Source organism: Pteropus alecto, unplaced genomic scaffold (assembly GCF_000325575.1).
Source record: "Pteropus alecto unplaced genomic scaffold, ASM32557v1 scaffold39, whole genome shotgun sequence".
In the NCBI taxonomy this organism is placed as follows: Eukaryota; Metazoa; Chordata; class Mammalia; order Chiroptera; family Pteropodidae; genus Pteropus; species Pteropus alecto.
The window spans coordinates 2,610,352-2,626,002 of NW_006443568.1; the positions used below are offsets into that span (position 1 = coordinate 2,610,352).

At 32.8% G+C, this 15,651-nt stretch overlaps 1 protein-coding gene across 6 annotated transcripts in view; it reads right to left on the reverse strand.

Moving 5' to 3' along the window:
- AGO3 (argonaute 3, RISC catalytic component) overlaps positions 1–15,651 on the reverse strand; it is a 102,239-nt gene that overhangs the window by 70,974 nt on the left and 15,614 nt on the right. For 2 of the 6 annotated variants that reach the window (XM_015598967.2, XM_006924245.2), the window contains one exon: positions 3,245–3,365. In XM_015598967.2, coding sequence (XP_015454453.1) covers positions 3,245–3,365 — 121 coding nt within the window. Of the gene's footprint in view, positions 1–3,244; positions 3,366–6,611; positions 6,813–8,582; positions 8,648–11,038; positions 11,124–15,651 lie in introns of all 6 variants that reach the window. The other 4 variants (XM_025041514.1, XM_015598966.2, XM_025041515.1 and 1 more) reach the window with 4 other exon arrangements.

A 15,651-nucleotide genomic window follows, 5' to 3' on the forward strand; every position in this document is an offset into this window, starting at 1 on the left:
GTTTAAAGTAACAGAAAAAGAAAACTACAGACCAATATCTCTCATGAACACAGATGCAAAAATCCTAAATAAGATACTAGTGAACCGAATACAGCAACATATTAAACAGATTATACACCATGATCAAGTGGGCTCATCCCAGGGGCACGGGGATGGTTCAACATACACAAATCAATAAATTAAAAAATAAGAATCATATGATCCTATCAATTGATGCAGAAAAAGCCTTCGACAAGATACAGCATCCATTTATGATTAAAACACTTAACAAAATCAGTATAGAAGGAAAGAATCTTAACATAATAAAGGCCATCTATGACAAACTCTCAGCCAACATTATACTTAATGGTAAAAAACTAAAAACCTTTCCTCTAAGATCAGGAACAAGGCAAGGCTGTTCACTATTGCCACTGTTATTCAATATAACATTAGAGGTTCTAGCGAGTGCAATCAGACAAGATATAAAAGGCATCCAAATAGAAAACGAAGAAGTCAAATTGTCAATATTTACAGATGACATGATTCTCTATATAGAAAACCCTAAGGACTCCACAAGAACTCTACTGGAAACAATAAGCAAATACAGTAAAGTCTTTGGATACAAAATCAATGTTCGAAAATCCATAGTGTTCCTTTACTCTATTAATAATGAAGCGTCAGAAAAAGAAGTGGCAAAAACAATTCCTTTTGCAATTGCAACAAAAAGAATAAAATACCTACGAATAAATTTAATGAAACATGCGAAGTACCTATATCGTGAAAAGTACAAGACCCTATTAAAACAAATCGAAGAAGATACAAAGAAATTGAAAGATATTTCGTGTTCTTGGACTGGAAGATCAACATAGTTAAAATGACCATATTACCTAAAGCATTATACAGATTTAATGCAATCCCCATCAAAATCCCATTGGCATTTTTTAAAGAATAGAACAAAAAATCATCAGATTTGTATGGAAGCACAAAAGACCCTGAATTGCCAATGTCATCCTGAGGAAAAAAAAGGAGGCTGGAGGCATCACTTTACCCGACTTCAAATTATACTACAAAGCAACAGTAATCAAAATGGCATGGTATTGACAGCAAAACAGACACACGGACCAGTGGAACAGAATCGAGAGTCAAGAAGTAAATCCATATTTACATGGGCAAATAATTTTCAACAATAAATCAGCCATAAGAAGAGATGAAATACTACCATTTGTGGCAACAATGGATGGACCTCGAGATAATCATGCTAAGTGAAATAAGCCAGACAGTAAAAGTTGAAATACACATGATATCACTTACATGTGGAATATAAACCTAAGAGCAACGAATGAACAGGACAAAAAAAATAGAGACTCATGGACATGGACAATGGACTCGTTATTACCAGAGGGTAGGCAGTGGAGGAGGAGAGGGGAGGTAGACAGGGTAAAGGGGGTAGGGGGGGGGGGAAGGGGGTAAAGGGGTTGAAATATATGGTAGCTGAAGGAAACTGGACTTTGGGTGGTAAATACACATTAGAATATAGAGATGTCAAATTATAATGTACACCTGAAAATTATATAATTGTATTAACCAATGTTACCCCAATAAACGTAATAATAAAAAAAATAGTTATGAAAAAAAACACAATGAGCTATCACCTCATACTCATTAGGAGGACTACTATTAAAAAAAAGAGAGAAAACGGCAAGTGTTAGCAAGGATGTGGAGAATTTGAAGCCCTTGTACACTGTTGGTTGGAATGTAAAATAATGCAGCCACTGTAGAAAATGGTATGGTGGTTTCTCGAAACATTAAAAATAAAATTACCATTTACATGATCCAACAACTCTAATTCTGGGTATATACACAATAGAACTAAAAGCAGGGACTAGAACAGTTGTATACCCACATTTATAGCAGCATTATATGCAATAGTCAAAAGGTGTGCATCAACAGACGAATGGATAAACAAGAAAATGTAGAGACTGTGTGTGTGTGTGTGCGCGCGCGCGTGCATGCATATACAATATTCTTCAGCCTTAAAAAGGAAGAAAAATTCCTCCACATGTGACAACATGAATGAACCTTGAAGATATTATGCTAAGTGAAATAAGCTAATCACAAAAAGGCAAATATTGTATAATTATATGAAATACTGAGAGTAGTCAAATTCACAGAGACAGAAAGTAGAATGGTGGTTACCAGGGGCTGAGTGGAGGAGAGAATTACGAGTTAATGTTTAATGGGTAGAGAATTTCAGTTTCATTAGTTGAAAAGAGTTATGAAGATGGATGGTAGTGATGGCTGTGAATATACTTATAATCACTGAACTGTACCCTAACAATGGCGCGGATGGTAAACTTTATGTGTATTTTACCACAATTAACAAAAAATCTTCCCACAAAAACAAAGAGAAAAAGAATAACTTGATAGGAGAAACTTGGCAGATACTAACTTAACCAAGTGATCCGTTAACATCACCATTAATGGAACAAATACATATTATGTGCCTCCTGATATGAAGCACTGATAAGTAAAGAACATTTATGTAATACTCCTGCCACCAATGCCTAATCGGAATCTAATCAAGAGGAAACATCAGACAAAACCAGTCTGAGGGACATTCTAAAACATAACTTGCCTGCAATCTTCAACCGTGTTAATGACATGAAAGAAAAAAAGGCTGAGAAATTGTCCCAGAATTAAGAAGACTAGAAAAGACATGGTATCTAAATATAAACATGAACTTGGACTAGATTCTGCACTAAAGGGGAAAAAATGCTAAAGGACATCAATGGAACAAAGCACAAAATTGGAATATGGCTTATTGATTAGACAAAAGTATCATGCCAATGTAAATTTAGTGAAGCTGATAATTGTACTATGGTTTTTAATCTTTGTTCTCAGGAAAATACACATTAAAGAGCATGATGTATATGCAACCTACTCTTGAATGGTTCAGGAAAAAAAAGTATATATGTGTAAAGATATAGCTGTATCTATAAAGAGCAAAAGAGAGAAAGAGAATGATAAAACACATGTGGCAAATGTTAAGAACACTGGTGAGTCTGGGTAAAGAGTACACATAAGTTCTCTACATTATTCTTACAACTTTTCTGTAAGTTTGAAATTACTTCAAAATAAAAAGTTAAAAAAGATAACTGACACACTTACATATATTTAGACTGTAATAAAATAAAATAATAACAACCACATTTAAAAAGAAACATTGCAAATGTATAGCTTTCCAATAAAGGCACACATATCTTACCCCAGTAGTTGCCACAGGAAGTGGATTGGCTGTGTAAAGGCTTCTTTTTCCATCATACACTGGTCTACAGTCCCCAAATATAGTTACTTTAAAATGTTGAACCATTGAGTCAACCACCTCCCTAAAAAAGGCAAAAAATACATTCACATAATCCTTGGAATGATGAAATTTTAAAAAATTAACTGAAGTCATTACTTACACTATTTAAAGCTGTCAAAATTCTAAATGATGATCATACACAATAAATGTTTGCTTTCAGGACAATGGCTTAGGACACGAGAAAGGGATGATATGAATTTCACAAAAGACAGAGAAGAATAAATTCAGTGAATTAAATATTCTGGGCCACAGCTGACCAGCTAAATATTATCCTTAGAAACTGATCTGAAATTCCTTTCACCATCTCTAAGCACTATCTGACACATTCACTCTTTATCAAAGAGTTTGATGCTCTTTCTTCTGTGTTCAAATAGCACCCAGTACATGTATCTATTAGAACACTTACTCCATTGTATTATAATTATTATATACTTCATTTCTACTAGACTCTGTGATTCTTGAGAGCAATAATTGTACCTGAGCCTTGTACCAACCCCATCCTTTTAACATGCCCCCATTCTTAGAACAGTATCTAGTATCTAGCCATTAAGGATATTTTGAAACCTCCATTTTTTTACCCAGCAAACATTTTTATCCTATATACTTACATGGAAAAATATTTGAGACATATATTTTAAAAAGTACAGACTATAGAGAGAATAATGCCAAATATCCACAAATCAATATATTTTTTTTAATACACATTATTTGTAAAAGAGTAGAAAGATATCTGGAAGGATAGGTACCAAATAGATAACAGTGGTTACCTTTGGAGAGAGTAGTAGAGAATTTTTTTGTTCTTGTTTATACAATCTATATTATGATTAGAGTATACTCATATTGTACTGGTGTACAAAACAGTTTCTATTTTCCCTCTTTTCAATTTTATTTTGTTGAAACTACTTCAATCAAGAACAAGTCTTTTCTAGAGTAAATTTTACAAGAAAGATTTGATTCACTTATCAGTTTTTAGGTACAAAACAAATTTCAAAGATTTTTCTGCCATCTCAAGTTTTCTATTGTGGCTGTTATCATCAATTTGTTTTGAAGGTGAAATTTTACACATCAAATTTGTCAGGATGTTTTGACTATTTTATCATTTTTTACTGAACAGTAAACTGGTGTAGTTTTAAGCTAACCAAATCCTGGCAAACTACTTCAAAGATCAAAATGGTGGAGGTTAAAATAGTAGAGCCAAAAACACTTTAGGGATAAAAAATGTTCTGCTTTGGTGCCTAGCACACAGTGGATTCTTAAGGTGGATAATCTACCTTAGTGAACTGCTAGAATCTCCAATGAAATACACCTAAAGCCAAATTTAACATAGTTCCCCCATGCCAAATCTGGTTATCCTCAAGTTTATTATTCCTTTTTAACGATTGGTGTCTCCATTTTCCCATTTATTCAGATTCAAAACCTGGCCCATTTCTTCATCCAATTTGTTGTTGACTCCACAGCTCTGCAGTATTTCATACATCAGTTCTTTTCTTCTATTCCCAGTTACCATCATCCCAAATTAAAACCTCATGTCCTGGTACCTGAATTCTTGCTTTTCATGCCTTTAATGTTTTCTTCTCCAGCCCAACTTACATACCAAATAAGTCCCCAGGTACAAAACGTTAAGTTAATCATACTCTGCAGTTCACTGCACATTATCATCATTCGACTGTATAAAACCCCTATTTTACCCAATGATTTCTTTTCTTCTATATTCACTTCTTATCCCCTTTTCAATAAATTATTTCTTCTAACGTGTTTGATGAACATCCTTCTGTTTGTATGTATTCCACCTTTACCTGCTCTGCACTAAGTTATTTAAAAGTCAATTCACATTGCTGTAGGACATTTAGCTCATTGTTTCTGACTGATGCAAAGCCTTCCACATGTTATCTATCCACTCCCCCAGCAATATAGAACAGAAATCAAGAATATCTGCCAGCCACTAAAAATAATGTTGCAATGCAATATCTTCTTCTGTGTCCCCTTATGAACCTGTGTGAGAATTAATCTCTGGTTATATACCCAGGGACAGAACTGTTAGGTCCAAGTGAATTTTATCAACCAAATGATGAAGAACTGTCAAACTGCTCTCCAGAATGGCTGCAGTAATCTATAGTCCTGGAGATTCTATTTCCCTGTAACTTAGACAAGATGTGGCATTACCCAGCTTTGCTTTCTAATTTTTGCTAGCCTAGCGGGTAAAACTAAAAGCTTGTTTTAACTTAGATTTTTCTAATTATAATGAATTTGAGCATCCCTCATGTGTCTGTTTCTTCTTTTGTGAATTCCCCATTTGCTTCCTTTGCTCATTTTTCTGTTAGGGTCTCAGTCTTCTTGTTTAATTGAAGGAGTTTATTTCATATTCTAGATATTAACTCATTAACAGGTTTAGTTATTGAAAGTATCTTCCCCCAAAATGTTATCTGCTTGTTAACAATGACTATGTATTTGCTTAACTGAAATCCTTAATGTTATAGCATCAAATTAATCATTTTTTCACCTTATAGTTTCATGCTTTTGAGCTTTTAAGAAATACTTTCCTAAACTAAGTCACAAAAATGTATTATGTTTTATTAACTATAGTTTTATCTATATTATTTTGGTCATTAATCCATCTGAGGTCCTTCTTTATAAAGGATCCAATTTATAACGACTTAATTTTATTTTTCTTCATACAGTGAGCCAGTTTTCTCATACCATCTACTAAACAGTCTATATACTTAACCAATCGATTTATAATGCCATTTTTATCTTATTAAGTTCTCATGTATAAATTGATCTGGCTTTGAGTTCTGTTATCGTCCCAGTGATCTTGTCTGTTCTTGGACCAGTATCACAGGTTTTCATGAGTACCAGTGTTTTATAATGCTGTAATGTGGAGCAAGGCAAGTTCCTTTTCTTTTTCTAAGTTAACTTGGATATTCATGGAAATTTTTACTCAAATATTCATGGAAACTTTTATTCAGAATAAACTTCGAAAGTCCTCTGCCCTTCCCTCCAAAAAATGATCAATAACATAAGTACAACAAACATCTAGTGCCATGCATATACTAAATATTAAAATATCTGTTGGTTAAAGAAACCATCAAATGATACATACTTCGGAGATGTGACTAGTATGCTAAAAACAAATTAGTGTGTTAAATCCTACTAACAAACTACAACAATGAACTCAATGAAGATGAAACATAAGGGCAATTGTAATATCTAAACACTTATGTTTGAAAAGTTCAACTGCAATAAGAACAATTAGAGGATCTGAACTTACCTACTGCTCTTGTGGAAAGGGGCTTTAGGTGACTATAAGTCCAGAATGAGCTAACAGTGTGATGTAGCTTCCTCAAAATTAAAAAACTCAGGTTGCATATATTTAAGTACCCAGTATAAGGTAGGTAACCATCCCATCATATATTACAGAGGTCATTTCACAATCTGGAGTACTCTGTTCAATTTGGAAAAATTTAATGCCCTAAAAAATGAAACATAATCAGAAGAAGGTAATCCTGATAAAACTCATGTAGTATGAGTAAAAAGAAATCCAACTAAGGACTTTTACTCTGGAATAAGAAAGACTCAAAGGAAATTATATATAAGTCTTTGGCTATTTTGATGGACTGTCATGTGAAAAACTGAGTAGAAAACCTGTGGGAGGATAGAACTAGGACAAATAGCTGAAAAAATACAAAGAGCTAGATTTTGAACAAAAATTTCTAACATTTTTTAACCACCAGAGTTATTCATAAGTAAATTATACCACCTTTTAAAGTGTCTGAGTTCATCCTTGCTAGAACTGTTCAAAGAGAAGTTAGGTCAGGGAAGGTACCAATTAAAAGATTGAAATAAACAATCTTTGCAAGCCCTCTAACAGTTTGCTCAAATAGTAAAATTCAACTAAGAGAATACCAAACAATGAAACACTGCAGATTTTATCATGGTATCAAATATAGAAACTCTTTTAAGAAATAATTACACTAAATACTGATTGGAACTTAAGACCTCAGAGCTTTAAGGGAATGGTTAGAATATACTGGGAAATTTTAGCATTAAACTACTTGAGTTCACAACTACTAAAACCTTTGCTTCAAAGAGAATCAGCTTTTATAAGGACCACAATTTATTAAGTCTCTTCATTTTAATCTCTCACTAATATGATGTGATTAACTGATACACTTAGAGCTTTAACAAAACTTTAGTAAGAAGTTAACAAATAGACAAATCCAGGCATTTGAGTTTTCATTTCATATCTCAGAAGATACTGGCAAAGCGTAGTTTATTAAGAATGTTCATCATGCTAGCATGTGGAACTAGAGCAGAAACCCTGCAACAGTAATTTATCTAGTCAGCTACAGCAGCAAAGGTACTCATTGCATTATGAGGAAAGTTTGAATTAGGAAAAGCCAATTTGAGAAAACTTTAAAATATGTGGTAAGATAAGTAACAGAGAACAAATAAGTAGACATAAGTTTTAGTCTCACTCGGCCACTAAGTTGTTACTTGCCTCTCTGACTTTAGCTCCTTTATCAATAAAAATGAGATAATAGTCTCATGGCTGTTACAGGGACCAAATGAAATATTAATGAAAGTACTTTGAGAGAAAAATGCAAATATGTATGATACTATTTTTATATAAAAATTCAGCATATTATCTCAAAAATATACATCAAGAATTATTCTGAAGTACTGAAGTCTTTCAAACAACTGGACCCATCCCAATGCATTAGCATCAAATAGAGTAAATTAATACAAAGAAAGAATTCTGATAATTAACAGAAACTGTGAACTGAATTTTCTCTATATTATAGTTGTGAAGCACTAGTCTTTTATTATAACAATGGGTTGTAGGGGATACTTTGATATTTTGTTCAAATGTAGAAATGTTAACACAATATATAGATGTATATTGTTAAGCCAGCTTCATAGCTTACAATAAAAAGTAAAACTACAATAAGTAAAATACATAAAATATTATAACTTCTAAAGTAATACATAGGAAAGCAATTTGGGAAAGAAAATTTGAGTAAGTGAGGATAACCTAACCCATCTTTAGTGGCTTCCTTTCACTAATAACTTTAATTTGAGGAGGAAAGAATTCTTGCACAGTAAAATATGATGAATTTTTGTAAAACCTCAGGGTAGAATTTAAAAATCCTTAAAAATATCTGGTGATTGCTACAAAAATGAAACCTACCTGAGTATGTTATGTCTTACAAAGGGCTATAGCCTACCTTCCCACTCTTACCTCAACCACCACTTCCTACATTCTGGTACCAAGTCTTTTGACTCCATCATGCTCTGGTGCACAGACTGTAAAGTAAAATTTAATACTGGTTTCAGTAAGTTCCACTTTACCACCTGACTCAGCAGAAAAAAATGGTAGGAGAAGGAAGTTTTAATGGAAAAAAATTATTTTTCTGTTAATCGTCACTACAAGCTCATGGAGACCCATCTTCATCTCATTATTAGATACCTCTTAACTCTATGCTCCCAAAAGGCAGAATGAGAAATATTATTCTAGTCTACAGGAGAAAACATGAAACAATATCTTCTCCCACAAGTGACTATTCACATTAGTTCAGTATTTATAGCTGTAATAAATTAATCTGTCACTATACAGACAGAAGGAGGGAAAATAGCTAAGATATAACAAGATGCTCAAGTCTCCCAGAGGTTTTTAAAACACAACTAAAACAGCTGGCCATCTGTCCTTTTATTCTTCCAATCTCTAAGTTATCTTCATAATTCTGTAGTAAGTACCACAGAAGGTAGCCAATTAATATTTTTGCATTAAGGTAAAAGCTTAACTGGGTGCATGCCATGAGCGTGTGGAAGGAGATGCCCCGCCTTCAGAGATCCAGTTCTTAAGAGGAAACGGAAACATCCATAGATCAGGGGTGGAAGTGGCAGGGGAATTAAAGAGGGGCAGGGGAAGATAAAGCTTAAAAAATACAGAGTAGAGAAGGGGTTACACTTTAGATCAAAATTTTAATATTTTAAAATATAAAATCTATAGTACGTCAGAGCATTTTACTATAAACTATCTCCACAGTCATTTCACATGGGTGTGAATTTTTTCATAATCTTATATAACCACACTAGCTCATTTCTAGTACTCACAAATAACTGGTAGATTACTTTAGATTGAGAAATAAATTTTTAACTCAACCCGACTTACACAACTTTCACATAGAATAGTTCTCCTTTAGGCCATTGCTGACTTCTTAATGGACATGGTCTCTTTTCAGCTTCTTTTAGTATTTGGAACTGTGATCAATCCTTGAATATCAAGATCCTTGCCTTACCTACTCTACAACACCTTCTACTTTTTCCTGGTTCTCCTACTTTCCCAATCTGTAAGTGTCTTCACTGGCAAACCTGAAACAATAGTATCCCCAGAGATCTAGTCTTAGTCCTCTTATCTTGACTCTACTCACTTTCATCAGCTTTTAACTATCACCTACACGCTGATGGGTCCCAAATCTCAATCTCTATCTAGACTTATTTCTTGAGCTTTAGGAACCTACTTCCAATAATTTATGGAAGTTCTTTCTGATGTTTCTTATATATTTCAACAGCCAAAACAGAAAATTAAAAACTTGATTTTTTCACCATCTCTATTCCAGTTAAAGCCATCACCTTACACAAGCTAGAAACTATGAAACCATTTCTATCTCTTCCCTTTCCTTATATACCTAAATTATTCATTCTTCTAAATCATCTAGGCCCTCTCTTCACCACTGCTGTTAGTTAAGTCTTAGAACACACTACATTTAATCTAGAAAAGTAGGTACCAGAATGGCTAGGGGGTATGCTGTACTATGAGGGAAACAGAAATATTTATATTTAATTTTCATCTAACAATCAGAAATTAAGATTTACTAATATTCATGAATATGGATTGACACTGATGCCCTCACTTAGTCCCTCAAATGGTCAGGTGTAACATATGGTACACCATGAATCCTGATAGAATAATGGGAGTTTTGCAACATACAAGAGTTAACAGTGAACTCTCACTCATTCATTCATTTGTAACATGTTGCAACATGTTGCAACTTATTTTAAGTGTGTGGCACATTTAGTCAGGTTTTTGGTACACTAATCTAAAATTTGAAATTATTAAATATATCCTTAGTTTACTTCAAAATATTGTTTCCTGACTTTAATTTTCCATTGTCATGAACTATGTTAAAATAGTAGTAAATGTCTATAAATTTTTAAAAAATTAACATGTATATATTTATTTAGCTATTTATTATTGAGTGCATGGTCATCGAACATGTTTTAACTAATGCGAATGTGTGATCAAAAGTATGAAGACCTAGACTACTGCAACAGCCTTCCAAATGTTCTCCGCACTGCCATTAGTTTTGCTGTTATATACAGATGTTCTTCATTGCTGGAAAGCCTCCAATGGCTCTCTATTGTTTCCAAATTCACAAATTTTAGCATGGATTTAAGATCCTCTATAATGTGCTCTCTGGCTAACTTTTCAGACTCTAGCTACTTAGACTGGCTACTTCTGTTGTACATAAACATGTCATACTTTTGCTCATGTTCTTTCTATATGTATTATTCTTTCTCCTGGCCCGCTGGGAAACTATTTAGCTTTGATACCATGTCATGTACCCCATCTTCCTCCCTAATCAAAAGCAGGAATCATTACTCTTTTATCACAGCACATAATGCACAACTTACAGAACTTGTCACTCCATATAGACTAAGAAATCCTTCAAAGAGATCGTCTTTTTTATCTTGTTATCTCCAGAACATAGCACAGTGCCTGACACAAAATGAGCACAATAAATTAGTTAATAAAAACATATGAAATATCTAAAAATAACCTTTAAGTTTTAAAAATTACTGTAGAATTTAGAATTATAATTTTAGTCAGGGTCCATATATTTTTAAATCTAGTACCAATAAGATCCTATCTTGGTATAACCATATGTTAAATTGAGATAATTGTTTCAAATTGAAACAGTTACACTTACTCGGTGTAAGGGAAAAAAAACAAGAGCAGACTAAAAGTAAAGAAATCAAGGCACATCCATAAATGGAATACTACATAGCTGTTATTATAATTTAAATCTATATAAATGGACAGATTTTAGGAATGAACCCTACCCACACTGTTAGACAAATATTTATTTATAAAAATATCACTGAATTTCAAACATATTGTAATATTAGCCAAGACTAATTTCTACTGAGTAATTTATTTAGGTACTACTTTAAAAGAATTTTGAGATGTGAAATGATTCCCATCTGTGAACTTTCTTTAATTCTTAGTGATTAACTAACATGAAAAATAAACTGACATATCATTATTAACAGACATATTTTATATGGTACGGTTTCCCCAATATAGGTAAACACTCGAAACTATACTAATTATTTTTCACTGGAAGTGTTTTTTGGGGTATGTCCTCCAAATCATTTTAATCAGAAGCATACCCCTCTCTAGATATGACACCAAAAGAACTATCAAAAGAAAAAATTAATTAGACTTCATAAAAATTAATGTTAGTACTTCAAAGGACACCATCAAGAAAGTAAAAAGGCACAACAATTAACTAAAAATGAATCATGGAATTTAATAAAAAACAAAATCATATAAAAAAAGTGAAAAGGCAACATGCAGAAAGGGAGAAAATTTGTGCAAATCATTACATTTGATAGGGGACTTTTAACTAGAAAGCGTAAAGAACTTCTACAACTCAATGAAAAGACAAAAGATACAATTTAAAAATGACCAAAGGATCTGAATAGACATTTCTCTAAAAATATATAAATGGCCAATAAGTACAAGAAAAGATGCTCAACATCATCAGCTATCAGGGAAGTGCAAATCAAAATAACAATGAGATACTACTTAACACCCATGAAGATGGCTATAATATATAATAAATAAGACAGAAAACAAATGTTAGTGAGGATATGGAGAAACTGGTATCATCATACACTGCTAGTGGAAATGTAAAGTGAGTGATGCAGCTACTTTGGAAAAGAGTCTAGCAGTTCCTCAAAACAGTAAATATAGAGTTACCACGATTCTACTCTGAGGTATAAACTCAAGAAATATGAAAATACATGTCCACACAAAATCTTGTATATGAATGTTCATAGCAGCATTATTCATAAGAGTCAAAAAGTACAAACCACTCACATGTCCACCAACTGATAAATCGACAAATAAAATATCCGTACAATGGAATATTATTCAGTAATAAAAAGGAATGAAGTCCTGATATATGTTACAACATGGATGAACCCTGAAACCATTATGTGAAGTGAAAGAGGTCAGTCACACAAAAGGCCACATATCATTCCATTTATATGAAATGTCCAGAAAAGGCAAATCTACAAAAACAGAAAGTAGATTAGTGTTTGGCAGGGGTCGTAGGGAGGGAGGCAATGGCCAGTGACTGTTAATGAGTATGGAATTTCTTTTAGTAAGGACAAACTATTCTAAAATCAGATAGTGGTGATGGTTGTACATTTGTACACCATCTCTGTGAACATATTATATACTACTGAACTAAATAATTTAAATGAGTGAATTGTATGTTGTGTGAATTTTACATCAATAAAATTATTATTTTAACAAAGTGTAGTCCTCTCTTAGCATACTACCCAATTATAATACTATGCCAATGATATTCCTAATAAGAGCAGAAAAGAAATTCCTTCAAACACTCTCATATTTCCACTGAAAATCAGCCAAAAGGGTATCATTACTGCCTTAATTTTTTCCTTCTAAAATTCAATCAATGGAATTACATTACATTCATATTCAATACGTACAAATATTTGGCACCATGTTACTAATTAACAAATTAAACAAACATAATAGTAACATTAGTTATAATACAAAGACTACGAGATGTTTTGTTTATAAAAGAAAATTGAATAAAAGTCAACCACAATATACTACCAACTATTTCAAGATTCTTTCAAATCTTTATCCATGTCTAAAATAGATCTTAGTTACCACCATGCTGTATATACAATCTTCTCCATCTATTTCCTTATTCAATGATTTTGAATAAGTACATAACAGTTTACTGAAGGTTTATCCCCATATATATTTAGTAGTTAGACAAATTAGCATATATTCTCAAGTTACAGAATTTATATTCCAGGCCATAATATTTCTAAAAATATTCGATTTTTAATTATTGAGACCATTCGCTTGTTGAGAAAAACTAGAAACATTTGAAATCTGCTTCACAAACTTGCTCTTCTACCAAATTATCATTTTCAATCAAAATCATTAAACGGGAAAAAAAGAAACACACACATACACTCCAAAGGGGTGAGAAAAGGAGAAAAAAACAACAGACAAAAAGTCTAAAGTAGAGAGGTTGACTCACAAAATGATTCACAAGCATTTCTTGGATGTTTTGTCCAAGAAAACTCCTCTGACTAAAGTGGAAACTTGTTTGGCTACAATACATCGTTCTGCTATTATGATTAATGCCACAGTACCAAATATTTGAGCATGTGGCATATGGACAAGAGAAACCTCATGTGTGTTGATTTAAGTACTGCTACATTTTGGCCCATAACTGTTAAGCTAATATTGAAAAGGAAATGTAAAATTCTATCTAATTTCTCCTAACTTCTAGATTCCAGTTGTTGAAGTGTAGGAACTAAACTAATTTCAGAAGCTAACCAACAATTTTAATGACTAGTTACGTAGTAATATTGCAAAAAGTGAAGACAAAAGCTAGTCTTTTGAAGAAAATAAAGGAAATAAGTTTTGCAAATGTTGATATAAAATGAACTCAATATTACTAACAAAGTATAAAGTTGATTTATGCCATTTTTAGAGTCTCAATGAAGTCCTAGAGTTCTTATCAAAACTCGAAAGGTACATGATAAATATCCATTTGGAAACATCTAAGTAACAGATCTTTTACTCCTACCGGCAAGAATATAACAAGACAAAGCAACCTAAGAATGAAATATAATTAGAGATGTCAATAGAATAAGTTAAAATCAGATTATACCATACTAATTACATATATTCTCCTCTTCAACTTAATTGTGTTTAGCATTACATGTGAAACTCTATGCTATACAACTTCATATACACACATATAATACACAATTATTCCCCTACTCCCTATCCAAAAAAAAAATTAGGTAGGAGAAGGAACAAATCTAATAAACAATTTCATTTTTGCTTTTACTTAATATTACTGCCACTGCTTCAGTCTTTCATAATTCATCTAAAATATTAAAAAAAACCTCAACTGACATCCCTCTAGGCCCCAAGTGTCCATCTCCCACCATTCCCTTAATTCTGACCCATTTTGTTTACAAGTGATTTTGTTCTTCTAACATTTTCATCATATAATTCTTCTATATTCAATAAATAACCTATAACAATTCTCCACTAAAATTAGGGTGATTCTTTTAGGCAAAGCAAGGTGGAGGGGCAGTAGTAAGGAATTCAACTCAAAAATATCTGCCTTAGACATTCTATCAGTTAAGAGATTTTCTTAGATTAATAAATGCCTTTTAAAAAATGTAAACATCTACCAGAAAGGTCAGGATTATCTCTCACTCAAATATATACACTAACACTCCAGTTTTGAGAAATAAGATAAAGGGAATCTGAGAATGCAGCATGAGTCACGTCCCTATAAGGGGATGATGGCTAGTAGACAGACAGACAAGAGAGAGAAGAAGGAGACTAAGACAAAGACTAGCCTACAGACCCTAGGAGAGAAGGATAGGGCATTAAAACCCATATCTAGGCATACAAAGTCCTGTATAATGTCCAGTTCTCTTTCCTGTCCTCCACTGTCACACTCATCCCATTTTACTTTTATAAGCATTTCATTCACTTTACTAAGTATTTATAACATGCCAATCATTGAAGTAAGATGACGCTACAAAGGTGATGATAAAGAATATTCCTTTTTGTGAAGAGCTTATACTGGGAGAAAAGGTAAGCAACAAATAACCACAATGCACTAAAAAATACTATAACAGAAGTGTATATCAAGTACTATAAGGTCATAGAAGAATAAACTATCATCTGACTATGGAGTTCAGGTTTGTTTTGAAAAATAATAAAAGTGTGCCACATAGACAAGGGCAGAGAGGGCACTCCAGGTAAGAGTTGCAGAATATGGAAAAGGATATAGGTTAGAGCCAAACTAAGACAGGTATGCCATACTAAATTTGGAATGTGATTCTGTAGGCAATAGGGTGCTGAATAAATTTTAAAGTAGGGGAGTGATATAATCAGATTTCTTATTTAAAAGGATGACTATGCCAGAAGTATAGAAAAATTA